Source organism: Oreochromis aureus, linkage group 12 (assembly GCF_013358895.1).
Source record: "Oreochromis aureus strain Israel breed Guangdong linkage group 12, ZZ_aureus, whole genome shotgun sequence".
Classification (NCBI taxonomy): Eukaryota; Metazoa; Chordata; class Actinopteri; order Cichliformes; family Cichlidae; genus Oreochromis; species Oreochromis aureus.
This window is the reverse complement of record NC_052953.1, coordinates 17652080-17679500: the sequence shown is the minus strand read 5'-3', so window position 1 is coordinate 17679500 and position 27421 is coordinate 17652080. Positions and strand designations below refer to the sequence as shown.

The 27421-nt window shown below is 39.9% G+C and overlaps 1 protein-coding gene across 4 annotated transcripts; it reads right to left on the bottom strand.

Moving 5' to 3' along the window:
- Positions 1–1162: 1162 nt before the first annotated feature.
- Positions 1163–27421, bottom strand: nipbla (NIPBL cohesin loading factor a). Of its 4 annotated transcripts, none has more exons than XM_031760281.2 (49): positions 27044–27421; positions 25443–25511; positions 22574–22723; positions 22145–22310; positions 21482–21582; positions 21243–21348; positions 20915–21078; positions 19269–19417; positions 18971–19061; positions 18513–18734; positions 18113–18361; positions 17258–17985; positions 15726–15939; positions 15451–15627; positions 15104–15277; positions 14650–14811; positions 14451–14557; positions 14263–14349; positions 13774–14005; positions 13356–13507; positions 13169–13249; positions 12920–13020; positions 12590–12719; positions 12407–12489; positions 11959–12091; positions 11530–11673; positions 11279–11365; positions 10790–11010; positions 10596–10698; positions 10415–10513; positions 10066–10212; positions 8589–8723; positions 8384–8482; positions 8201–8254; positions 8002–8110; positions 7744–7874; positions 7388–7528; positions 7181–7274; positions 6782–6936; positions 6469–6559; positions 6083–6256; positions 5716–5906; positions 5344–5451; positions 4540–4740; positions 3839–3985; positions 3359–3744; positions 3085–3259; positions 2574–2771; positions 1163–2461 (listed from the first exon to the last, which is right to left on the bottom strand). In XM_031760281.2, the coding sequence occupies exons 3-49, from the start codon at positions 22635–22637 to the stop codon at positions 2099–2101; spliced, it is 7626 nt and encodes a 2541-aa protein (XP_031616141.1). In that variant the 5' UTR covers positions 22638–22723; positions 25443–25511; positions 27044–27421; the 3' UTR covers positions 1163–2098. The 4 variants fall into 4 exon arrangements, with proteins under 4 accessions (XP_031616141.1, XP_039476596.1, XP_031616143.1 ...); XM_039620662.1 differs by having other exon boundaries at positions 14451–14554; XM_031760283.2 differs by having other exon boundaries at positions 17810–17985.

The following is a 27421-nucleotide window of genomic DNA, read 5'->3' as shown; positions in this document are numbered from 1 at the left end:
GCTATCGGTTAAGAACAGGATACTAGGGGAGGGGGGGGAGGGGGTACAGTTCCCAAGGGCACAAAATCAGACAACAGAAGATTGGAAAAGGCTTAGGCTTCTGGGGGCTTCCCATGATGCACCGAGTGTTTATTCTTTACTCGCTGCATTTCACTTTCTGCGTTTATTTAAAAAACTTAATTAGTTATTATAGATTACAACACGACTTGACTCTCTTCCATAGCGTGCCGTTTCTTTTATCCCCTCCACTCATCTCCCATTAAAAGGCAGTTTTTCTTTCCCACCATTGCCAAGTGCTTGCTCATAGGTGGGGTCATCTGATTGTTGAAGTTTTGTCCATGTTATTGTAGGGTATTTTCCTTACAATATAAAGTGCATTGAGGTGACTGTTGTTGTGATTTGGCACTATATAGATAAAGTTGGTTGTAAAGATGGTTGTCAGAATTTCTGATAAAAAAAATGAAAGCATGGAGCCGTCCTGTCTTTTATCAAGTGTTCAGGATGCTGGTGATGTAATAGTGTATAGTATATTTTCTTGTCACCCTTTGAGCCCATTTTTACCACCATGGTTTAAACACCACAGCCTACATGAGTACCGCTGCAGACCATGTCCATCCCTTTATGACCACATTTTACCACTTTCAGCAAAATAATGCACCAAGTCACAAACGCAAATCATCTCGAATTGCTTTCTTGAACATGAGTTCACTGCACTCAAATGACCCCCACAGTTAGCAAATCTTAATCCACAGAGTACCTTTGGGATGTGGTGGAATAGTGTATATATGCTTATCAAAGGTAAGGACAGCAGCACTCTCATATGCATGTAAATATGCTTCATTTGTACATGAGAATGAGATCTAAAAAATATAAGAAAAATATTTATCTCCCAGACTTAATCAAATACAATATTCATATTACTGGATAAGTCCTCTGACAACTTTCGACTCTAATACTAGGTTTGTGTAATATGATTCAGCAAAATCAAAAACTATACTATAAATCATCTTATGCACACTTTAGGAAAAACTGTGATAAAATGATCATCCTTTGGACAAAAATCCTATAATCTGACATCATGTGAAGACTCGCTCAGTCATATCCGTCCAATGATTTTCTTTTGCAAGATGAACAGACTGGATTAACACTTTGAGCAGACAAGTGACAAAGAGAAGTAGAAAATTTATTGCAGTATTTGTTCCACCAAAAGGGTATGAATCCCCTTTCCTCTTATTACTAGGGTGACCTAATACAACAAAATCTACATTTACAAAATATCCTCCTGCAATAGGCCACATATACTGCATGCGTAGTTCGAAATAGAATAAATTATATTCAGAGGACTCTGCCATTGTACAGCATGGACAAATAAAAGTGAACAAAAATAAAAATTCTTGTTTTTTTGTTTGTTTTTTGTCATCTGTTTTTTTCCTCAAATATCTAAAAGCTAAAAGGAAAAAACCATCCGGTTGCTAGTAGTATAATAAACTCCAAAAACACTTTAATAAGAACATCAAAAAGACTAATTTCCAACATTCACTTAAGGTTTTATTCTTTTTTTTACAGCTTTTTTGTCTTCAGAGATATAAACATTTTAATTTTTTGTCGTGTTAAACTATGATACAGTGGGAGTAGAAATGAGCGACTAGAATCTGCTGCACAACAGCGAAGGAGCTCCCACAACAATGTCGACAAAACATTTCCCTCCAGGTCTCGTCTCTGATAGCCTTTTAAGGGATAATCGGGGTGAATTATTCCTTTAATGCCTTCAGGATTCTATCCTCTGAACTTGTACACAAACGAAACATGAGCAGTCCCTCTAATATAAGTCTTATGTTTTGTGTCATTTTTGCAAGAATAACTCATGTAAAAGTATGTAGTGTCAAATATTCTTGCCCTCGTGTTTTCTTACAAAAATGAGGAAGGAGAGAGGGAGGGTAGGAATCCAGTGAAGTTTGGCTGTGTTGTTGGAGGTGGCAGGTTGAGGAGGAGGAGGAGGAGCAGGAGCAGTGAAGAGGAGGATTTGTAATAAAGTAGAAATGGAACAGGGGAACCCAAAAAAAACAAAAAAACAAAAAACCCCACCACATTGGAGCCATTAGCTAGCCCCTCCTTCCCGTGCTGCATACAGTGAGCGTAAAGTCTGTACTACTTTGTTGCTCAGTTTGTGGTTGCTGGTCAAGGCAATCTTCTTGTAAATGATGTCCGACTCCTTAATAGTGTCCACCCAAGGCACCAGTTTTCGGCCATCGCGTTTCTTGGCTTCTGCCCAGGGCCCCGAGTACGAACCAGCCATCCAGTGGATGCTGTACCCATTTGAGGTCTTTTGGATGACTCGAGCTATCTGCGGCCGGTCTTTATATTTGGGGCAGCAAAGCGCAATCACATCCATAACCTCCACTGTCTCACTCATCCGACCGGGATCCGAGGAGTCACCTGCTCGCCTTGACTTTCGAGAGGACTGTAGAGAGCAAAGAACAAAAAAAAAAAAAAGTTTTTAAGAAATTTCCTTAATTTCTTCAATTGCTTTTAATTAGCATTTTACAAAAAGAGTGTGTATCCATTAATCTCACCCCTGGGGTCCTCTCGTCACCATCACTATCATCATCATCCGTCTCTGGTCCGGCCTGATTGCGCGGACTCGGTCCTGACAGGGGGCCAGAGCCTCCCAATAGAGCGTTTATGGCTTTGTTTCTGATGTTCGCACTGGCAGATGCTTCCCCCTCCTCATCCTCTTCATCTGGGTCCAGATGTTCCATCAGAACTTTGAACTGTGAAAAGTAAAAAGACAAGAAACCAACTTTGAGATGAAGCTTCAGGCTAATCAGCAGTTATAACACTGCAAACTAAGTATTGAATAAAGCGCAAAACTCATATTCACTGCTGTATATTTGAAACGCAAATTTAAGGCAAAAGTCATATTTTAGTAAGTTCAGTAAGTAAGAAAAAATTATTAAAAACATTTTTGTGTGATAATTAAAATCTACACTAAACTCGTGTATGTAACTGCTTAGAGGACAGACAATAATATAAACCAGTGAACTCAAAACACTTTAGTCAGGCTGAGTAAGCTTTGTTACTTACATCTAGATACTGTTTGACTATCTGCTTCTTTACACCATCTGTCAGCGTGGCGTGAGCCATGTTGTTGGAGATAAAGTCGATGGTTTGTCGTGGGTGAAAGTGAATGTTGCCTTTTCTGTTCACTGCCTTGTCGTACACCTTGGCTGACTCTGTTGGAGAGTACTTTTGGATTTTACTGTTGGAAGACAAAACATTTTTTGGTCAGTTGTAGAAGTCACAAGGTCACATTTTGGCAGTTGTTCTGAGTTTGTTAAATCAAGCCACAATTACTAACCTATCAGAGAATCCATATTGGTTTTTCAGATGCTGTTTGAGCACCAGCAGAAGCAGAATGCCCTGAACTGCGTTTGCAAAGTCCAAGAGACCTGTGGGATTATCTGGGAGGAGCCTCATTACTTTCTCCACATCGTCCACATCCAAATCTTCCAGATCAGACTCGGACTCCGAGCTCTCTGAGTTTGCAACAGGTTTTTTCGTCTTTTTTGGCCGTCGTACCACATCCTCGTCATTGTCTTCATTGTCCTCACCGTTGCTGTTCTCTGCATCTTCACTCCTCCAAGAGTCGCAGTTCATCTTTTCCTCCTCATCCTCTCCATCTGATGTGTTTTTCCACTCTTTCTTGACCTTTTTCTCCTTACGTCTTGGTTCCTTTAAAAGAAGCTGGACAGAAAGGAAAATCTATTAATATTTTTTTGTTCCAGCAGTGTAATTCTCTGGATTAAAAAAAAAAGAATAAATGTCAGGTCTTCCCCACCTCTTTAAAGGTTTGCAACAAGTTGCTGCCAGAGACGGACAGGGTGATGTCTATATGGTGCATGATGAAGAGAGGCTCCTCCTGGCTCTGGTATGGAAAACAAGCAAGGTTGTCTGCGATAAACAGGAGCATGTTTACGTCCGTCTTCTGCAGAAAGAAAAGAAATGTAGAGCTTGATCAAAAGTTAGCACTTGGTACAAAATAATAGTGCAATATTACACAATTTGAGTTCAAATGCTCATACATAAAAAGTTAACTGTGTTTGGTGAAATCAGAAAAGATGTAATATTGTAGACTTAAGTTCAGCATTTGTCGCTTAATAAAAAGGTCTTCCTTTAAGATCAGTGTTATCCAACCTCAGCAACCAGAGGAATCTGAAAGCTCATGTTTTCATTTGTCTGGATTCCCTTTTCTCTCTTTACATGTGGCCTAATATGGGTATTATTGTACACATTGTGTTGTTCTGATTTGTTGTAATTCTATCTAGTTGTAACGAGCGACATTTCTAGACTAATTTACATTTGCATAATGATGTCAGGCTAGTTCTAACCTTAAGAGTTGTTATAAACACACCTGTTATTGCACTTACCACAAAGCAAAAAACACAAAGTATATTTTTACATTGCATATGGTTAATTAGGAAACACCATTTGGCACTAAGGAGTCATAATATGTGCTAAGATGAATGCTGGTTAACTCACAGCACTGTCATCAAAGAGGTTCAGCAGCGAGATGAGAAAAGCCCTCCGGTGTTGTCGGTTCCCCCGGATCATAGTGAAGAGGTGGGAGCAGAGTGCCGAGTGGGTCTCGTCCTGTCTGAATCCTCTTATGATGGATTTACGAGATGAATTAATGGCCTGCTGCAAACTGTATGACATCTTCATCCCAGCAACTGCCTTCATCTGTGATAAAATACATTGGGTGATGAGTGTTAGAAACACAGCATTTCCTATAACTACTGGGACAATTATTGTCCTGACAAGGTTCCTTAAAAAAAAAAAAAAAGTATCATGTACATTGACTTTATTTAAAAAAAAAAAAAAAGTGAATAAATGAATGGTTGTGGTACATTTATCATTAGATTAGACCAAAATCCTGAATGTTATGTTTTTTGATCTTCTTTACAGCAGAAGATCCAGAACATGATCTCTCAAGAGACTGGAAACTGTTCTGGCATTAAACGGTGCAGTGGGTAGAATAAATGTTGTGATCTGTACAGGGTGTACCCTGCCTTTCGCCCGGCACACCTGGATAGGCTCTAGCACCCCAAAACCCTGAACTGGACAAGCGGTTAAGAAAATGCACGGATGGATTTTTTAGTCACATAAATCTAAGGCTCATCTTGTCCACACTGTATTACTGTTATTCTGGTTGGTTGGTTGTTTGTTTGTTTTTTGCAGCTGTTTGTGCTAAAGGTAAAGAGGGTTAAGAGAAGACAAAAAAAACAAAAAGTAACAAGGTAAGACCTAAAAGTGGAATGTGAAAAAATTAAAACACCAACTCACATGGATGAATCCTGTGTACTTCTTGTCAATTTCCACCAACTGCTGGTCTGCTTTGTTCCTCATGCTGGGCTCTGGGTCTGTTCCCATTGCAATGAGGTAGGGGACACACTACACAGACAGGATAAAAGCAGTGAAGTTCACATGCATATGCATTTTACTTCTGTTCATGAAAAAAAGAGAAAACAGATTAAAATGAAAGTAACTAGTGATTTTACAATAACTACAAACTAATGAATATTGATTAGCTTTAAGATGCTTGCATACAAAAATTACGTTGAGGAAAAAAAAGTGCTATCAATACACTAAACACAAACAATAATTTATTGATAATGATATAATAATGACACGTGACAAGTTCTTGCTTTCAATTACCTGTACAGGATGGATGAGACCCTGGTTGAGCGTGAGAGCTATGACGTTGAGAGCAAAGTGCCGTACGCTGGATTGGGTGTGGAAGAAAGCCTCCAACACCTGCTTTAAATAAAGCTGCATAATGGAGCTGCTCATCCCCGAAGAGATGTCTCCCATCTCCTTCAGATCCTCTTGTTTGGACATTTTCTTCCCTACAAGTACAAAAACCCATAAAATATACAGATTGTCCCTTCTAGACGATGTTCATTTTTACCTAGTGAAGTTATAAAATCACTAAAATTGACAAAATGTTATAACAAGCATATTATTCACTGTGGAACCTAGATGATGACGTCTAAAAGCTGTTTAAAAAAAGAAATCTACTTACATTCTCTGTCTGCTTCCTGCATCCGCGTGTCTTCCTCCTGAAGGTATGTCTGGAGGTTTTTGAGGATCTGAATTTTGAGGTTAATTGAGGAGCCACTGTCAGCCAGGATGCCATTATACAAAGACTTCACCTCGGGCACAAACATCTGGCTGGGATGCATGATCACAAGGAAACCTGTGTGAAAAGAATAACAAAGATCAAATACATGTAAAAATAAGTAAATGACACATCCTTCTATATAATCTCAACCTGCTGTGGCCAGAGAATCATTTGGAAATCAGCTTTTAGCTCATCTCTGGTCTTTATTTTATAGTCCTATAAGCTGGTAACATGACATTGTAGGTCCTGGAATCAGTCTAATCACATTAAAAAAATAATGTTCTTACCTAAGCCAATGATGGCTTTGGTCTTGACCTCCTCATCTTCATGCTTGGTGAAGTATAGCAGCAGCTCAAGAACTTTCTCCTTGATAACAACCTTGATAACATGTCAACACATAATTATGAAACTGCAGACATTTTTTTAAACAGCAATCGTAAAATTGCATAATGGGCTGTTTCATCATAGCCAATCTTGGTTGTGGACAAGATTCTCAAAGAAGAAGATAACTGGACGTAAAGCTGTAATCCAAAGTTAGACCCAGTTTTCATTTGAAATGTTCATTTCTAATCAATAATTAATCATGAACTACTACCCTACCTTGGTGGTGCCCTTGAACTCTTCCAGATCAAAATCAAAGTGTCGGGCCAGAGCACCCACGGTGAAGAGGGATCGCAGCAGGAAAGGCTTGTTTGCTACCAACTTTGTGTCGTTTGGGTCCTCCTGATGCTGAACCTTCAGCCTGTTAAGTGCACCTAAGAGGGGACGAAAAAACATTTGAATGGAATTTTTTAAATTCCATTTTAAGCTGTCTATAGGCCTTCTGCAATGTTTTTTGGAGAACTTGTGGCTAAACTAAATCCACTCTTCTGAAGAAAGAGTGGGATATAAATAGTTACATTTCTTTGGCTTCCGAATGGATTAAGGTGGCACTTCAGCAGAGCTATGCTATCCCTGTAAAACACAAACATTATTACTCCAAGCATTAGCATCTCTCACCATAGAATCTGTTGAAGCAAGCCCACACAAACTTATAGTTGTGTGTGACTTTGTTCACAACGGCTCCGAGACAGCTCACACAGTGTTGGACCACCTGAATACAGGAAGATAAACCATCATGTTACCTCTTTAACAAAACTGATTACAGATTATATACTTAAATTGGGCAAACTTATATAAACTTGTTAAAACACTGCTACCGCGCACCGTCATGCCATATTTGATGATGAGCTTCATGAGGTCTTCTTCAATGGTTGCAAGGAAAGTTGCACTGGGGTGCTCCATAAGAGGAACCACAAGCTCCAAAATCTTTGCCACATTACAGATAACCATGAAGTCATTGGCAGTCTGCAGGGGAAACAAAATATGAATGTTATAAAAGTATATTAGGAAAAATCAACTCCAAGAAAGTACGCCTTCTCCCTTTCAATCGAATCATTAACTTAACAACTGAATTATGTTCACATATCAACACCAATATAAAGTTATAGTATACTAGTAAACATTATCACATGAACAACTCTTCAAGAACAAAAAATGTTAGTAATTTTGAAACAACTTACATTACACTTTGTCGTCAGGTAGGGTTGCATGGTCATAGCATGTTTGACCATAAGCTGGGCGCTGATCTTGCTGAACAAGTACAAGGTGGTGATACACGCCACTAGCCGTGTTGAGTTCACCCCCTTGTTCTCTACAGAGGGGAAAGGAGTTAAAAATACATGCAAAATTACTTAACTTTGTCTTTTACAGAAGTACAATACTTAGGCAAGGATATATGTTTACATTTACATATATAACCAATATATATCCAAGCATACCTGCAAGAGACTCTTCGTATTTAAGGATGTGTTCAACCAGATTGTCAACGAGCTGAACACAAGCCTTTTCGGCTGGCTTATATGATGCGTCCTCTTCAGACTTGAGGAGCTAAAGAAAGGAGAAAAATGTTTATAACGTTTTAAACAATAACAGATCTCAAAACAGATATCTATTATATAATGAAGCTCAAATGCTAACATTTTGAAGAAGCTGTTCAAACCAATCATAGCCGGTGTCTCGACAGGCTGCAACCTAAAGACATGAGAGGAAATCATTAATAATATGTAATCACCAACTACTGGGTGAGGACTGACACCCTGCTGTTTTTTTACATTTATAATTTTAAATTATTCAACAAAGTGGTAATTCAGTTAAATGTACCACATCAGTGATGTTGAGAATCTTCCTGGTCATGGTTTCTTTGTCGTGTGCTGGAGTTGGAGTAAACCACAGCTTCTGGAATGTCTCATTCACCAGTTTCTATAAATAAGAAATGCAATAATAAAAAAATTAAATAAATATCTACAAAGAACTCTATGAAGAATGGAAGGCACGTCTTAACAACCATCTGTAAGCAGATCCATACCTTAATTCCTTCCTCGTCATTGACCCTGCGGATCATCTTCACGCACATCTCAGTAATCTTACTGAAGGTCGGTTGCTCCAGACAAATATCTCTGAGGATTTTGATCACCCGTTTTCTCACACTGATACCAGTGTCCTAAAATAAAAAGCAATTAAATTAATACTATGAAGTATCATTTTTAAAAAGAATTTTAAAAAAGGCCCCTACAATGTTTATAAGAGAAATGCATGCATTTGGTGTAGTAGCATTTTTTCACCAACAGGTGGCAGAATAAGACTGTAATGAAGAGTGAACTTCTCATGAACCCACTTGAACATTTCCATGACAACAGGGACAACAACCTCAACTGTTCACTTCCCAGATGCTAAGCACAGAGAGTAACTAGAAAGACTGAGTTCACCTGAATTTTAGTACTAACAGCATGTTGTCACATGTGCTTTTTAATCCTAAACTCTTAAACTGCTGCTGGAAAACAGATTTAAATAACTCATGCAATGGAAAACCCAAAACTGCCCTATTAACCATTTTTTAGGACTCTCCAAATACATTTCTGATGTACACTTGGTGTACCCCCCTCCAAAACAAAACAAAACAAACCCCAACCAAAGAAAAAACAAGCCAACAACCACATTACTAGCCCAGAAGAAGTGTGCAGCAATCAGAGAAAAACACAATATTTACATGTATGCAGTTCATCAACAGACATATGAGTATTATTAGTATTGATCTGTGTAAGAAACCATTCTGCAGGTGCTAGGGACAGCTTAACAATGAAAGCACAAGTGAAGGGAGATAGCCCAAGCAAAAACACAGCAACTAAAAGCCCACAGTACAATGATGAATATGCCAAAACAGTGTTAAAGCTAAAATAATTATAGTAATAATAATTTTAATGCTATATTGGGCGACCGTGGCTCAGGGGGTTGGGAAGGGCACCTGTAACCGGAAGGTCGCCGGTTCGATCCCCGGCCTCTCTGTCCTGGTCGTTGTGTCCTTGGGCAAGACACTTTACCCTACCGCCTACTGGTGTTGGCCAGATGACGCGATATGACAGCCTCGCTTCTGTCAGTTTGCCCCAGGGCAGCTGTGGCTACAACCGTAGCTTGCCTCCACCAGTGTGTGAATGTGAGCGTGAATGAATAATGTCATTGTAAAGCGCTTTGGGTGCCTTGAAAAGCACTATATAAATCCAATGCATTATTATTATTATTATTATTATTATATTTCCTCATTATCTATGGAGAAACATCAGGTATGTCGATATTAATGGTACAGAATTGAAAAATGTTAGCTATTCTGACAAATCCACTAAGTCCTAAACCCAGCATCCTAATGTCACACTCAAGGTGTGGTGGACATCATCACACGATGGACCTAGCATGTGAAGTCACAAGTTTGTTTTTTTACTTTTGCACCTTTAGCACCTATATGCAAACCACAGCATAACTGGGAATAAGTGAGTGACTGGACAACTTACCAGTATCCTCTCTATGAGCATGTCATAATATTGCTCAGTGAGTTGGGGTCTGCTGAGCACAAACTTGCCCAGCAGCTCTACAGCTGCCTCTCTCACACTGGTGGAGTTGTCCATTAAACGACCATGGACGCCACGCTGCATGTCGGACTACAGACAAAGAGAGCAATCAGTCAGCGTATAGCAAACTACAAGAATTACAAGATACCTTCTGAACAGAATGCTGCAGAATAAGAAGTAAATTTTGAAAGAGCAAAGCCATACAAAAAATATAAGTTAAGACAGCATCATGCAGTAAAAAAAATGTTAACAATTAATGCACTTGCTACTGTAAACAGAGATAGAGACATACCCTTGCCAGTATGCTGGGATCAACAGCCACGACCTCAGACAGACATTTCATGGCTTTAGTCCTTACAGCGATGGCACTTTCTCCAAGGACTCGCAAAATCTGGTAAAGAACAAAGAATGTTTGTATCCCTGGGGGAGGGGGAATTGAAATGCTTTTGCTAAAAAGAAAATCACACTGTTACCTGTGTTAAATAAATATCAAAGCTCTGGGCGAACGGCCTCATAGAGGCCAAATAACGCACAATCAGACAGGCATCTTCATAGTCCACAGTGTCAGAGTTCATTCTGTTGAGAAAAAGGTTACAGATTTGCAGTCACACACCTGCACTTGTGCAAATAAAAGAATGTACACTGCTGATATATCACACATCCTTACTTCAGTGTGGTGAAATGAGCTGGCGTGGTCTTAATGATGTTGCGCAGGAACTTCTTGCGCTTCTCAGCACGCTGCATAATTTCTCCAGTAGCTTCCACCTCCTTGGCATGTTGCGGGCCGTCTGAAGAGTCTTCGTCCTTTGGATTCTGGTTCCGCATGGACTTTTCAGCCTCGGTGGTGGCATCGCGGAACCACTGAGCAATGTAAAACTTTCTAGCAAACTAGGATGCAAAACAGGTCTCAGTATTACATTCATAGCATACAAAGAAAAAAAATTACTTGCAGTAAGGAACATTTTTATTTGCACACAGATAAAATTAGCAAATACCGTTTTAAACCATTTAAGATATGTCTTCTTATTTAAGAGAAGAAAGATTTATTAATATGGTAGTTTCCAACAGATTCCTCAAAAGCCAGTTCAAATGCAATGTGAAACTTGTATCTAAACCTTAAAGAGTTCACCACATTCAACCTAATAAAAATACCCACCACCAGTGAGGCATCTGTCTCAGCGTTCTCCTCCAAGTAGTCCAGCAGAGCCTTCTGTAGCTGTTGGGTCTCATCGCTGCCTTGAGACTTTAAACGGGGAAGAATAAGTGAGAAAATATGTTTATTGTGCCAAAAGGTAGGAATGTAAATCATCAAGCAAGGACACATTTTCTGCTTTTTACTAAATTCTGTCCCCATAAAAAACAAATAAACAGTATCCTAAATCATTAAATGCGAAGCTGTCCTTTTACCTCTTGTACGATACGATCAATTGATCTCTGGTCCATCTTGCTTGTCACTGCATCCTTCCTCAGACGTGCAGCCACTGTGCCCAGATAGTCCAGAGATGCTACTCTCAGAGCCATCTCTGTCTGCTTATTACTGAACTGGTGTACCTAATAGGAGAAAAAGGCACAGGAATGGATGAACACAAGAACACTCTCATTTAAAAGCCAAACCAAAAAAAACAACAACACAGAGGTCAAGTTTGAACAACTGTGACACAAATGTTTTGAAAATGTTGTATAAAATAGGAGCATTTGCTTTCCTGGAGCCTCCATGACTTTTAACAAAAGGATGGCAAAGTCATCTCTTGTTATTAATCTGGATCATCTGTTCTCGGAAACACTGAGAAAAATACTTGCATTTCTAGTTTAAAGAAAGATCTTAGTCATGCTAACCAGCAGTCGCCCAAGCAAACTGAGCAGCAGCTCTGCAGCAGGCCATTCTGGTTTGTTCACTGTTGAAAGTAGGTCCTGGACAAAGTTCTCAAATAATGGCCGGTAATCTTCTTCTCCCTGCTTGCTGCCACACCTGAGGGAGGCAAAAAAAAAAGGAAGAAAGGGGATAAATAACAGGGAAATAACTGGTCCAATCTGCGAGCATAATGAGAAATGATTAATGGTAACAACTATAATCAAGGTCAGACAGCCAACGATCAGAATTAAGACAGAAGTTTTAATGCAGCTGAACAAGCTGACAGAATACATCTAGAAGATCCTATAGAGTTGGAGCTACTTCAAAACGTTCCTAGTTTGTCTCAATGTTGACTGATGACAAAAGGGATCTTAGCAACATGCAACAGTGTCATCAAAAAGTATAAACAGCAAGAAAACAATCTGAAATTACTTTTTAAGGAAGACTGAGAGGAAGTTTTGCGCAGTTCTCATTGCCGTCTCATAAGAGTTTGTTATCAACACGTCCTGATCCACCTGAAAACAAAAAAGAGCTCTTGAGCAAATGGTGTGTCTGACTGCATGTTGTATGTTTGCTGATGTTTTTATGGGTTTTCATGTCAGCTTGTGCACCTACCTTGGTGTCATACTCTTCAAAAACATCTTTGTCACTGGGGAGGTGGACCACACACTGGATCAGCTGCAGAACCAGTGCTGTTACCATTTGGATGTACATTGGTTCTCCATCCTGGTCTGAGCTGTTCAGCCTAAGACACAGAAGGTCAGGATAAGTGGTAAGTTACTAGCATTGCACGATCTAGTAAAAATAACATCAACCCGATTCGACACGAACATCAACAACAATTTTTATTTCTACATTGATGGTCAGACAATACTCAATTCATGTATTAACCTGCCAACTCTGAATAGCCTCAAATTTATGTAAATTCATGTGAAAATGGGTTACCTGAAATTCCTGAGGGAGCGTTTGCTGGTGGGCAGTCTGGCCAAAGAGGTAAAGATCTCCTCAAGGATCAGCTGCCGATGCTTCTCATAACGTGAGAACACCTGGAAACAGGATTTTGGTTAGAATGAACAAGTATACAGCAGAATATAAAAAAAAATGTAAAAAGATAAAAATTGCAAAATAACATTCTGGACCAAATGCCCTAAAAGTATGCTTTTAAATAAACACTGAAATTTTGTGCAGACGTACCGCTGTAACTAGTTTAATGGCACACAGCTGCAGCTCACTGACATTCTCTACAAAGAATGGAGTGATTCCCATAGAAGAAACCTGGAAGGAAGGGACATGCACAATATGAGAAATCATCCAAAATGCAATGCATATCCGCATGTCTGACTTAAACTAATGTACTATGTGCAACACTCCTAGCGTTTACCTGGAGGATGGTGGTGTCTGTAAGCAACTGTATCTCTAGGAGCTCAGAGATGTTGCTGACAATGTCACACACTTTGTTGTATAACATGACTATGACACGCTGCTTGTGCGTGGAGCATTTTGCACGCTTTGCCTTCGAGCTCAACATGCCACCTATAAAAACAACAGAAGTCTGTTAATTAAAAAAAAATAATGAACATAATAAGAAAATTAAAAATCTTAAATTAAGAATCTTAATTTAAGAAACAGTATAATTTTGCAAGCTGAAAAAAATAGTTCCTGATTCCATAAAGCAATCATCTATTTCAGTTTAGCAAACTGGCACTGGCTTAATTATCATTTGGTCTACTACCAATGTTAAGTTCATGAAGAGTTTCTAAAGTTAATAAAGAAAAATGAATGCAGAATTCTTCCTGTACCTCCATGCGGGTCCACCCTGTAGACTGGATCATACTGTGGATACAGTGTGTTCTGAAGATGAAACTTGGTGTACTGCAGAACCCGCTCTATGACATCTTCTATGTAGACAGCCTTCGGCATGTGTGCTGAGGTCATAATGTTCAGCGCTGTCAGACAGGCATCTGCAGACTTTGTGACTCTCTCCATTATCAGATCTCTCCAAAGTCTTTCCTCGTCTTCAGCGTCATGGTCCTGTGGTTAAAAAGTAAAGAATGTGAACACTTTCTACATCAATAAACCAGTGTCAGAATGAGGAAGGCTATTATGTATTTCAGGAAGAAATCTGTAGTATTTTTTATGATTGTCAGCTATTTCAGCATTATTATGTTTTGTTCCTGGTTTCTGTATATAGATTTCCGCAGTGCATCACTGCAGGGAGAAAAATACTCCAGATATTAGGTAATGCTGAAAGAATAAGAAAAATAGGAAAAGGGAGGAAGGGCGCTCACATGGTTCATCATGGTGGATAGCTTGGACCCATCCTGGATATTCTTTTCAAGGATATTCAGAAGCTTCACCAACTTGTCTGATGGGATCTGTAAGAACAGACACTGGTTTTTAGATCTACATCTGAAGAACCATTACAAACCCACAACAGCCCAAATGATGTTTTTTATGAATAAATAGAATATAGTACCCTGCTGGAGATCCCCATGGCCTTAATTTTGGCAGATTCGCTACCCAGCTCATTCAGCTGGTGTTTACCAAGCAGCAATTCCTGAGGTATCTCATCATCGTCTCCTGCTAGAAAACATAAACCAATAAATTAGGACTAAACTCTAATAAAATATAAGAAAACCAACATATCCACATTGACAGTCAGTACTGATACTTACCCATAGTAGTAAAATCCACATCCTCCAGATTTTCCAGTATGTTGTCAATGCTTGCCAAGAACCTCTTGAATGTAGAAGAGTCCATCAGTTCTTCTTGGGTCAGCTTGGGTTCATAAGCTTTCCGTTTCTTCTGCTTCTCCTTCATCTTCATTTTTCTGGCAACTGAATGTGAAAAAAAATAAAATGTTTGATTTTCTTTTTGGGGTGTGCAAGGAAAAAAGCCCACTCTAAATATCTGCTGTCAAGTTTTTCACATATCAGATTTACCTGATACCATTAAGCAAAATTAAGGCGGCATTTATTTTAATGCATTTAAACATGTAAACACCCAACTCCGCAATCAAAAATGGCAGTTTGATTTAATTCTGAACCCCCAACAAATGCACAATAATCTCTTCTACTACAAACGTTTCAGAAGAGAAACAAAGATTATTTGTAGCACTTAAATGCAGACCTTCACTCATGCTCGGAGGCGGCGAATCTTCCTCAGATGAGTCTCGGTAGCGGCTCCCTGACCCTCTGCGGCTGTCTCGGTGCCCACTTTTCCGGTGTTCCCCTGACCCTCTGCGCTCCCTCTCTTCAAACTCCCAAGCTCTGTCTTTCTCTCTGCGCTGCCGCTTTCTTGCAGCTGTAGAGATTTAGCACAAAATAATAAGGCTAAACTCTAAAAAAAAAAAAAAAAAAAAAAACAAAAAAAAAAAAAAAAACTGAAGCTAAATTAAAAACAAAATTTTCACATCTAGTAAAAGAACCTGTAAAAAAACAGTTTGGAATAAGTTAGAATTGAATAAATTGACTCACACTCTCCAGTTGCGTCATAGTCTTCATCGGAGCTGACCTCAGCATATTTGGGCCTCTCATTTACTGTGCTTCGTTTCCTCTTGTTCATCTTTACCCTTTCACATAAGGGCATGGTAGACTCGATCTCTGCCAGCAGCTCTGGGGGCAGCTCCTTCAAAACTGCTGGGTCCATACCACCTGAAAATTTGACAATATTATTCAATTATTAGCAAAATAATTTCATTGTATAGAGTGAAAAAACACATTGTAAATATAATTTAAAAACAGCTTCTTACTTTTGCCAGACTTTCCTGAGGAGAGCCGGTTCTTTCCAGACTTGCTGTGCCGAATGATCCTCTGGATCTGGTCAACTGATAGCTTTTTTAGAACCACTACAGGCTTGGGGCGCTTCTCCAAGTCCTGCACCAATCCCAGCCTCTCCAGTTTAACCTTTGGCTGGCCCCACATTTGACTTTCAGTCGACCCACTGCCTTCCTTGTCACGATTGATCTGGGAGGAAAAAATAAGATAGGAGTGAGAAAAAACATCCAGTATAGTCAAGTTGAAACATCAATATGTTCCACACTTCACACAATTAGACAGAAAACATGGGCTTCATTCAGAACAGAAAATAAGGTGTGAATAATGGACTCAAACTGAAATGAAATTGGTGATTTTGATGTTAGTTTCCAGTGTCTTGATAGCAAAGCACAAAGATATATTCCACTGTTTTTCCAAAAATATCGAGGTCTTAACTTGTAGAGCAAACAGTGAACACGTCATGTTGCTGACATTGCAGTGCAGACAGCAAATACCCACTCCTAATTGGGAGTGACTAGCCAAAACTTAGGATGCAATTTTGGATGTTCCCACTTGTATTGCGTTTGCAGTGCAACAAGTAATTTGTGCTAATTGTGCTAAGTGAAAAGTGGGAGCGAGCAGGAGCTCATTGATGCAACCATTGTTCAGATTAAGAATATATTCATCGTAGCACTCTTGATCTTCAACATCATGTCAACAATCTGGGCATAAAACTTCTTACAACATGATTTTTCCCATGATTGTCCTCATAGTCAACCTGTTATGAGGACAGTCATAACTTCTTAGTGAACACTGCACTGGCAGCATTTCCTACACAACCATAGACAGACATGCTCTGTCAATTACCAGCTAAATCATTGCTAAGTACTACTAAGAACTTCCAGATGTCCATTCACTACAGAACCACTGGTGTTGTCCAGCCCCACCTCCAAGTCTAGCCTCGCCTCTATCCTAACCACAGAGAGCTCTTGAGCTTCAACCACTTGAACTTCTAATCTAAAGAGAGTGCATATATAGTTTAATTATGTCTGGATAATTTAAGCATAGAAATTGAAGCATTTTGTGCCCTTTTTCTTTGACATCGCCAGTCAAGATGGACAGGAAAGTCAGGCCTAGTACAAACAGAGGACTAGCTAGGAAGCACAAAACCTTTGGCAGAGGGGTCACACTCAACCAGGTCAAGTGCTTACAGAAATTATTTACTTGCATGCAATCCCCCCCACAAAAAAACAGCAGTGGAAGATTTCTTTAAATGTGCTTGCTTTCATTCATACAAGATAAACAAAATAATTGCTTCTACTTTTTCTACTGTAAAAGACAGTTAAGTGTGGTTAATGTGTTAAAGGAAATTAAAGACCAACACCGATAATAAAAAAAAGGCTTACAAATGGGAAACTAAAACCAAAAGAGTGTATAATGGTATGATTTGGTTTTGTGAGATTGCAGGCAGTGACAGTTGAATGATTGGTAGGTGGGTAGATATTTGTTTTGGGTCAGCCCAGATCACCTTAGGGATCTGGAAGTTCTTCAGTGCGCCACTATGCCCTCCCAGAAGCTGAGCAGGGAAAGAATCTGGAAGTTTAGCACCAGAAGCTGACGAGGGGAGTTTGGAACCATCTTGTCTACTGCTGCTCCGACCAGGCTCTCCAGTGGAGGAAGCCCTGAAGCCAGACCTATCTCGATCGCTTCGGGAGCGAGAATCAGGGGACCGCCTGTCTCGGCCAGTCTCACTCCGATGCCTCCTATCCCTGTCAGACTCGCGGTCCCTGTTTGACGACTTGGGCAATTCTCCACGTCTGTCTGAGGACTTCTCATCATGTCTGTGCTTTGATGATTCCCGACCTTCTCTCCTGCTGTCATGCTTATCGACCCTGTTCTTGATGACTTCCGGTCGTCCATCTGGTTTCAATCGCAAAACTGTGTCAGAACCCTCCACAGCAGCTGGCCCACTAGCTGGTTCTTCAGGCCAGCGTTGGGCCTCAAGGGCAGGGACAGGGGCAGCCAGACAGGGGTCGAGCTGACCGTCAGCTCGGCCTGCCTGCTGGAGGTCGATGCTCACCATGAGGGGAGGGCGGCTGGCACCGTTCCCAGCTGCAGTGGCCTCTTGCGGAGTCAGTTTGCCAGCATTGCCCCCTCCTGTTGATCCACTGCCCGGGGCACCTGTGGGCCCACCTGGTCCCCCTGCACCTGGTTCCAGGGGAAAGGAGTCCTGCTTTCTCTTCTTCAGTGGCTTGTCTGTAAAGAGAAAGACAAGTAATTAAAATTAAATACCATGACAAGATGTTATAATTCAAAGCAAAACATTTTTTTAGCTGTAGAGTTATATGTAAATGTTAATTTTATATGAACTTCTCTTACACACCTTTATCTTGCACCTCCTTGGAGCACTTCTCACTAGCAGCCTCTCGTTCTATCCTTTCAATTTCAGCAAGTGCATCCAGCTCTGCCTCATCATAAGGGGAACTGGGAGGCTGAAGTCCACTGGCACCACCTACTTGCTGCTGATGTTGCAGCCGTGCTCCCAGATTTTGCTGGAGAACAGGAACCTGCTGAAAGCCCAGTTCTGCCTCCATATTGTCTGAGTTCTGATCCATGCCCGGCATAACATCACCTGAGATATTAACAGAAACACTTTACGTGGTTGGATTCAAAAGGGGTGTTGGTAGTCCTGTTGATCTAAAATGATGCATCACAATGTACCTCATCAGCATTTCTAATAGATCAAATAGCTATGAAACTGATGGAGAAAAACAACATCTTACCTGGGGGATCCGACTCATTTGACTTGACCCTGGACAGCTTGAGGGTGAGCTTTGTTGAGTCCTTGCTTGGAGAGCTAACAATGTCGTACATATCTTTCTCCTCTTTTACTATTGGGACTTTCTTTCTTTGCTGGAGCTGCTGTTTCTGGTCAGGTACTCCTTCCCTTGGTGAGGGTGCATACGGGGGTGGTGACTGGAGAATCAGTGGGGGACGAGAACCCGCTGTGAAGACGCAACCAAGGAAGAGGAGATAAAAGTAGTGAAAAAGTGACATTCTTCAGAAAACATTAAACTACACAAATCCAGACATCTCTCTCTGATTACTACTAACAATACCAATGAGGGATAATAGCCTCAAAGCAGTGTTTCAGAGTATGTAGCAGCTTCTCCCATAATGGAGAAAAGGTAAGCAAAGTGTATGCACTGTAGTGCCTCGTTTCCACTTCTAGTGTCCTTACGTTTCGGCGTTCCTTCGCTGCTAGCAGGGGAGCACCCTGACTGTGGAGACCTCAGAGGAAAAGATGGATTTCTCATGGCAGAATCACCCTCCTGCAAAACAGAGACAATACAAACGTAAGTTAGCATGTAACACCTTTACACTCAACTTTCAACATTGCTCTCAATTATATCAACACAGCTACTGTTAAGACCTGATCCGCATTAACGCATAAATAGTACCAGATAAATATATTCAGGGTTTTATTGTGGTATGTAGTAAACACACATTCATCTACTTAAAAACATTGTCAGTTGTACCTCATTTCCCAGTCGATGTACAATGTTCAGGTAGTCTTCAGTACCATGTCTGTCTGAGTGGTGGTTGGCAGCATTAGGGATCTGCCCTGTTACTTTGCCCTCATGGATGTTTCTTATCCCACCTGGAACCATAGGACTGGCCACAGACACTAGCAGAAAAAAGGCATTATTTTATTATTATCCACTAGTAGGGAAATACAAACATTGCTGATTAAAACAAAATAAATACAAATCTTTTGAATTGGAGGTGTACCCAAAAATTGCTGATAAAATAAGTAAGTATGCATATGACCAGTGATTTTTTTTAAATACTTCAAAGTTCCTCAAAGACATTTCAACAGGCAAAATAATAAGTGAATCAATAGTTTCAACCATCAGGACCATATAGAAAGGCAATCAGAAGTTAGGTTTCATATACAAATACTCATGAGCTACAAGATTAAACCTGCTGACATGTGAATAACTCATGATTTTGTTACAATGGAAAGGAGAACCTTGAGTTCTGACTATGTATTCCACCACAGCATAAATACTGTCCAAGTATGGTCCAAGAAAGTGAATAAAAGCCCAAGCCATCAAGGTTATTATACCTTACCAAAACTAATCTAAAAACTAACAATAGATGTGAAGAAAGATTTGAGTTAACTCAACTAAAAAAAAAAAAAACAGATATTAGAAAAAATTGGAGAAACTATCCTTAATTTTAATCCAATTTAAAAAAAAAAACTACATTGCAACTTGCCTGATGAGGCTGTGCTGTTTGTTGAAACCGCTTTCAAAAGGTTTTTTCTGACATATGCCTTTCATACAGTTATAATCAAAACAACTAAAACTAGCACTGAAACCAATAAACTAAACACTTTAAAACAATAAAAACTAAACTGAAACAAAAAATACTTTTGGAAACCAACTGAACTTACGCCAAATTGTGAAAAACGTCAAGATAAAATTGAAAAAAAAAAAAAAAGAATTAGAAAATACTAAATTATAATAACTCTCCAAGGCATAAACGAAGAATGTAATCTCGATGCACCAAAACACAGCTGATCCACAGTCTCCACCCCACAAACCACAGACCAAATGTGTCAAACACTCGGACACCCAGAGGTCCAGTGTTCATGCCCAGATGTGTCAGGGCTATTTCAGAACAAGAGAGACCAACACAAAATATGCACACAGTTTAAAATGTGTACCTAATCAGTGTATAGTCAACCTGTTTGTGTATAACCACCAAACTTTTGCTGGCACTTAGCCAATAATATTTGAGAATTGAACGACACAGTTAACACACACATGTGTAAAATTAACAGAAAAAAGTAATGTTTGTGTACACCAGCAATGGCCTTGTAAATACAAAACATAAATATTTCAACAAATTATATTTAATTATAGGAGCCATAATTATCTGATGTGAGAACTTAAGTGTACATTTTATTTATGTATAAAGAATATGAATTCAGTCAAACCCCTGCTTATTATTCAAACCAAAGGGAACAGAGTTTCCAGAAGACAAAGCTAAGGATATGGCTGACGAAATCAAACAAAGATGCCATCAGACTTAGTCGCAAATTTAATATTAGAAAAAAAATAAATGATGAGCTCTGCGTCTCCATGCATGCGCATTAACATTAAACACAGGTTCTCACCTTGTTGAATCTGTTGGTGTTGGTTATAGCTGGGTGGTTGTTGGTGGGGATACTGCTGTATGTAACCTGTGGCAGGGCTCTGAGGAGTGTATGGGCTGGGTACTGGACTGTTCTGTTGGCCCATGTACCGGCTACTGGAACCCGTTGGAGGTGTCACAAACCGGCTAGAATAGAGAAAAGGTAAGGACAGCAAATAAGAAGAAACACACTGCATAAACAAAAAAAAACCCAAACATTTATTTAAATTCAAACATGATGTATTTGTATTGTGCTTTAATTAACATTTAAAATTTAAAGTTGGAATAAACCAGATTCTTGTCAATCTTGCCTTGGTGGATTGGGAGAAATTGCAGCTGGCTGGAAGTTTGCAGACTGGGCAGGGCTATGCATGGAATTGATTTTAAAAGGTTGTACCATTGGCTGCTGCATGACATCTGTTTAGAAACAAAATTGAGAATTGAAATGAATAACCTTTAAAAAAAAAAAAAAAATACACAAAGCTTGATTTTTTTGTTTTTATATTAGTAACATAACGACTTAATGTGCAACAGGTAATTGTGCCCATACTTTTCTCCCTGAAGATGCCAGGGTTCCTGGCCAGCATGGTCTGCAGCAACAGTGGTGCATCTCCCTCTGGTTCATCGCTACCCAGGTTGTCCTTCAGCTCTCTGAAAACACACAAAACGAGTTCACATCAAAAAACAATGAGGCAGATTAGAAAGGTGTCAGATTTAATGTCAAAAGTAGAAAGAAAATGCTGAATACATTTTAAGGTGTAAACAAAAATTTGACTATATGGCCAATTCGGAATCAGCAAATAACCTAACATGAAGATCTTTGAACTGGATTGGAAACTGGAGCACCTGGAGAGAACACGAATAGTTTTCTCTCCAGTACACGAGTTTTTGGCTTTTTATGTGTAGTATTTTCACCTAGAAAAGTTTCCCGCAGTGGAAGCATTAACATTCATGGCAGTCTTTCATCTCTCTGATTCATTAAAAATTAATCTTTTGTGTTTTAATTAGTTAAAGAATTAAGCAATGCCGTTCCATCTCTTCTGCTTTAAATCAGCTTTAAAGCCAAGTTATCCTGACGTCTGAGCTTTAACAGCCAAAACAGTTCCATGAAAACATGTTGTTGTTTTTTTTGTTTGTTTGTTTGTTTTTTAGTTGGCCTTGTGTCTTTGTTCATCCAGACAGCATATTGTCTTATAGACACTTATATACTCACATGTGCTCTGTGGAGACCTGGTTCAGACCATGGGCTAGCTGGGAGGCCAGATTCTCATCCCGGCAGCCCAGTAGGCATGTAACTTCCTCCGCAATCCTCCCATTGTATAGGAGGCTTTTAGTGGTGGTGGCAGGTAAAGGAGAAGGGAGGGGCAGCTGGTTCAACACTGATACAAGAAGAGAGAGTTTTAAGCAAATATACATTTTAGGAGTTAAAATGTGAGCGATAAAGGACATAGGGTCTCAGAAAAGTTTAGAGAAGCAGAAGTAAAAGGGGGAAAAAACAAAACAAAAAAAATGTGCATGTAATCACTATTGCACATTTACATCTGTTCAGACCGAATGTTGCAGTTTAGGATTTAACACTGGGAGAGAAGACATAACAGAACTGTGAAAACTTGTGTTTGTAACATAACTATGTGACACTAACAGTCTGTGAGGCTAGCGATCCCAGCAAGAGTGGTGATGGGAACATGAGGCATATCCCCATTCATGCTGAAGGTGAGGGTGGGGGAGTGTGTTGATACACAGGTAGATCAGGGGGTCGATGGACGACACCCGTCCTCACATCTCCTGGCACCTAGCAGAGACAGAGAGGTCGGTAAGAGAAAGACAAAAGCAGCTTCAGTGATGGACAAGAAAAGAGAGAAAGAACTGCTGCAGTACAGAATTACAAAATGAGTTAATGGACATAAAAATGTATACAAAGAAATGATTTAACACAAAAATGCTATAATTATTCATATTATTTAAATATAAAAATAGACCCAAATATTTGTTGCATTTTCTCTGTCTGCCTTTATGCTGACATTGCGTTTCATGTGGCAATAGTGTGCGCTGTAATAAATGTCCTGCTACAGCGTGTCAATCAAAATAAAATGCTGTGTTCTTCATTGGTTATTCAATTATGATCTTACGTTTTTCACAGCATTTAGTAATGCCATGCAGCTAGTACAAGCGCAGGTTAGATGTGCTTCTGAAGAAATGCCCCACAGATACAAAAGCACCGAGAACTGAATCCTGAGGAATGTACCACAAGGCGTGATTAATGGTTACTGGGGCATGTTGTGTGTGTAGCCAGTTTTCAATGTCACAAGGGTGGCTTTCTTTAATTCTGGCCTCATAATCTCTCATTTTTATATTCAAAGTTTCTGATTAAAATTGGTGGCAACATGCGCAACCCTTTCACTGACAGATATTCCCAACTCAGAGAAGACGGCACGTTATATATGCAAAACCAATGAGCCGATCAGTGGTAATGCCATCGTACAAAACCAAGCAGGTACAGTAGCATGAACTGTATGCATCACAAACCGACAAGCATACAGTCTGTGATGCAAAAACATTTTTAGTACTCAATTTCACTCCACCAGTGTTTATTACACAGATGATTCAAAACAAAAACTTAATTACTAAGTCAATCAACTAAAGTGCTTTCCACACTGCCCTGTACTTTAACATGAGACAGTCCTGGACCTAAATGCACTTCCTGGGAATCATGTTAAATATATCACTTTTTCTTTAAGGTTAAGAGCTCTAATGTAAAGTTGTCACTTCAGAAAAAAAAACACAAGCTCCGAGTGTGCATTGAGTGGTAAAATAAGCACATACAACTGGATATTCCTCTCTTGTCTTAATTGCAGATGTGTTGTAGTTTGTTTGCAATTTGTGATTATTCTTCATAATGTGTATTAATATATTCTGTTTATGAAAACACGTGCAAAGTCAGGTTTTTGATTTTTTTGTTGTTTTTTTTAAAAAAGCCTGATTTAACAAAAGTTTTTTTTATAAAGTTGCCAGACACTATCGGGATATCCATAATTTTAGTTTAGTGTCTGTACTTGCTTTGTCGTATAGCCCTCAGGTCACAAAGTTACAGATCAACACAACTAATTGTTACATGACATACATGTCACACTAAAAATACACTACAAATTTTTCCTGGATCCCCACATAATACTAAGTAATACTACTGAGTTATCTGGTTAGGGAATAGCACTTTCTGGGTGCTATTCAATAGTCAACTGTTTGTACATTTGTGGGTGCTACCAGCAGCTCCCGTCTCCCAAGTATCACAGAAAGTGAAGCTGGATTTCCACCAGAAATGTTGTTAAACCCAGAACTGCTGCAGGTTACTAGGGCATTATCCACCTGCACCACCACATACTGTGTGTGTGTGTGTGTGTGTGTGTCAAACAGCTGTGTGACAAAGGCCTAGGTGTAGCTCTCACCGCTTCAGACTTTACACACACACTGCTGTCAGTGCAAGGTGAAAAAGAGAGAACGAGAGAGAGAGAGCAGAAAATGATTGAGCCTACTGTAACTGCAACTGATATTAGCACCTGAACATAAACGGTGTTACATTTTAACACCTGTCAGGTTCTGTCCTCCTTTTTGTTTTACTTTGACTTTTTTCTTGCTATATTAACTTTTTTCAGCCTATTATTACAGGTAAATAATGGTTAATGGTCATTTCAACAGTTGTGGCCTGTGTTTAAAAAAAAAAAAACACCTTAGAGGGAGGGAGTAATGGGAACAGACTGCAAATGATTCCCAACTGTAAATATCCAATCCATGCTTGTTAATGACACAAAACAATATTTTCTGTATAAACTATTTGGCAGAGCACTTGGCTATGGATCCCTAACCCCACTTTGAGAACCACTGATTTATATGACATTGTATTTTATTCACACCTCTCCTAAGAGCAGAAATACAAAATATACACAAACAAATATTGAGGAAGAGGTGTAAATGCAATAGCACAACATCAACAAAACTTTAAAAGCTTGCCTCACTCAGCTAAATGAAAGGACTAAGACTGATACGGGATGACTGCCCCCTCAGCACACGTTTTTAAATATTATACAGCCTCAAGATAATGCATTTCCGTAAATGAGCTACAACCATTTCTAATACCAAAAGCACTGTTAATCTGAATAGGGATTCATCTTGTGTTACTACGATTTAACTACACTGCCTAATACCTAAACATCACTCATTTCAAACCATACAGCTCACAATGAGAAACCTTGAAAACCTGTGGCCCTTTTTTGGATTGAAATCCCTTTGCTTGTTAGAGATCCTTAACCTCTGACAAATGTGTATCGGGGGCACACAAGCAAAGAAAAAAGGCAGCTGTAATGTTTTTAGCACATCTAATCACAACCCATGGCTTATGGGCTCTTGATAAGATACTTTGCACTGTACACTATTTTTAAAATCAAGACAGGAAATAATAACAATGTCAATATAAAAGGTAAGTGGTTTAAGCTTTTGCAAACATAAATTAATGATACCTTTTTGACGAACTCTGTGCAGTCTCCTGTGGACTCACTGACATTTCAGAGAAAAAGTCCTTCAATCTGCTGAAAAAGAAAATAGCTTTGCATCAGACTCTGTAACCTAAAACTGCATTTTACTCTTAGTTGTAAAGACTTCAAAAGAAGTTCTGCTTACAGCTAGCCAATGGAGCTAAACCAAAACAGTAAAATAATGCCAGTGCCTGCATTATTGTTTTGCTATGAACATCTCGTTAACACTACATTATCCGTAAAATTGAATGAAAAGTATGTGGCACTGACTTCTAAGAGACAGCAACAAGTTTTGATCAACTTCCGCACATCACTAAAGCCATGCAAATATGTAAACAACATACTGCAACGCGACATGAACTGAAAGCATGCGATCCCTAATAGGCAAAACTTATCGTGCGCGGCAAAACTGTTGCAGGGCACCGACAGACGGATACTGTAAACAGTGCATTAGCACGCGGCAACTTTAGCATGCTCAGTGGTAGAGTGGTTTCCCTATGCATGCAGGGGCTTGGCTGACAGCTGTGAGACTGACAGGCAGGAGGCAGCACAAAGGAACAGATGCACTGTGATGGTGGCGGTAGTAGTGGGGGCTGCATCCTCCAGAAGCCATCAGCCCCCGTGCACATTCTGCACACTGGCTAATTCCAGAAAGCCAACGAAACTGTACTGGCTCTGGTCAAGAGGAAAAATATCTGACAACATGCATACCTTACCTAACCTAACCTAACCTAACTCAAACAGTAAAGCAAGGAAGAGCAGGGGCAGCGTACGTTTCTGCGCGAACCGTAGTCAAAATATTTCACAGCAGGTTCGCCACCAAAACCACTACTAGCCCTGCCAAAGGCTCCAATAACCCGAAACACAGCATAAGATGTCAAACAGCATTAATAATAACAGCAAAAAAAAGTTAGCTCCCGTGCAGTTAATATTAGCATCAATTTCAATGTTTATCTTAGCCTAACTGCAAACGGCAGCTCGCTACTTGCGAACAAAACCTCTCCAACCGTTGCACTGGCAAGAAGTTGACTGTCTGGATCGTTCAAGCTAAGCGTGAAGCTAGTGTTACCACTGAGTATAGCAGCTAAGATGAGTAACGCTAGCTGCCCAACATTCACTAACAACAATAGTCGTGTTTTAATAGCTAGCCAGTTGTGCTAACTAGCTGTAAATGTTGTCAGTTAGCTCCTAATGCTGCTGCTCGTTCAAATAAACGGAAGGCAATGCAAATAATACAAGGAAGCGCTACTAGGGGTTTATGAATTTTTAGCAAATTTCCATTTTGTTCGTGGAGGAAACGGCGCATTTGTAAATAGACGTAAAGAAAACGGCACAGACTCCTAATTCCGTGGCAACGGCCCAATCCTCGGGCTCGACAAATGACATCCAGTCGAGGCCGTGCGCCTCGGCACAGCAAAAACACACCTAAGCTAGCCTGGCTGGCTAATTCGCTAGCTTCCGTTACCTCCCGGTCAACGATTAACGACGCCGTAGGTGGTCTCACGGCAGAACATTTATCAACGTTATTGATAATAGTCGGAATTTTAAAAGTTGGATTAAAGATACAGATGTGTGATTATATTTACCTTCGGATGTTGCGTTCAAAGGGAGGGGAATGTTTTAGCTTGGTTTGTGTCCGTATCTCTAGCTCCCCCTTTCTTCTCTCTCGCAGCTCCTCCAGAAGGAACTCTAGTGGCTTGCCAACTAGCCGATGAGCTAGCCTGCTAGCTATCAACAATAATCCGGGTCGGGCTGATTCGTTCTTCTTCCGTCACTCAAGGGTGAATATTTCAGCGTACAATCATGGGGAAACATTCGTTCTTCGGAGTTTCAGTCGGTCTGCGCCGACATAATCAATGAATGCAGCCAATTTCGACAGTAAATGAGAAATATGACGATTGTTGCGATCATCAAGAGGCTCTCCTCTCGTAGAACAAAATGCCGACCGGAAGTTCTGCCGTCTG

What these genes read in the sequence shown, in the direction of transcription:
- nipbla (XM_031760281.2), bottom strand. Translation starts at nt 22,637, where the DNA reads ATGAATGGGGATATGCCTCATGTTCCCATCACCACTCTTGCTGGGATC. An exon ending in TATCCACCATGATGAACCAT is followed by an intron (nt 14,006 to 14,262) that starts GTGAGCGCCCTT and finishes TTTTAACCACAG; the next exon opens with GACCATGACGCTGAAGACGA. An exon ending in TTGAAGAGTATGACACCAAG is followed by an intron (nt 12,490 to 12,589) that starts GTAGGTGCACAA and finishes TTTTGTTTTCAG; the next exon opens with GTGGATCAGGACGTGTTGAT.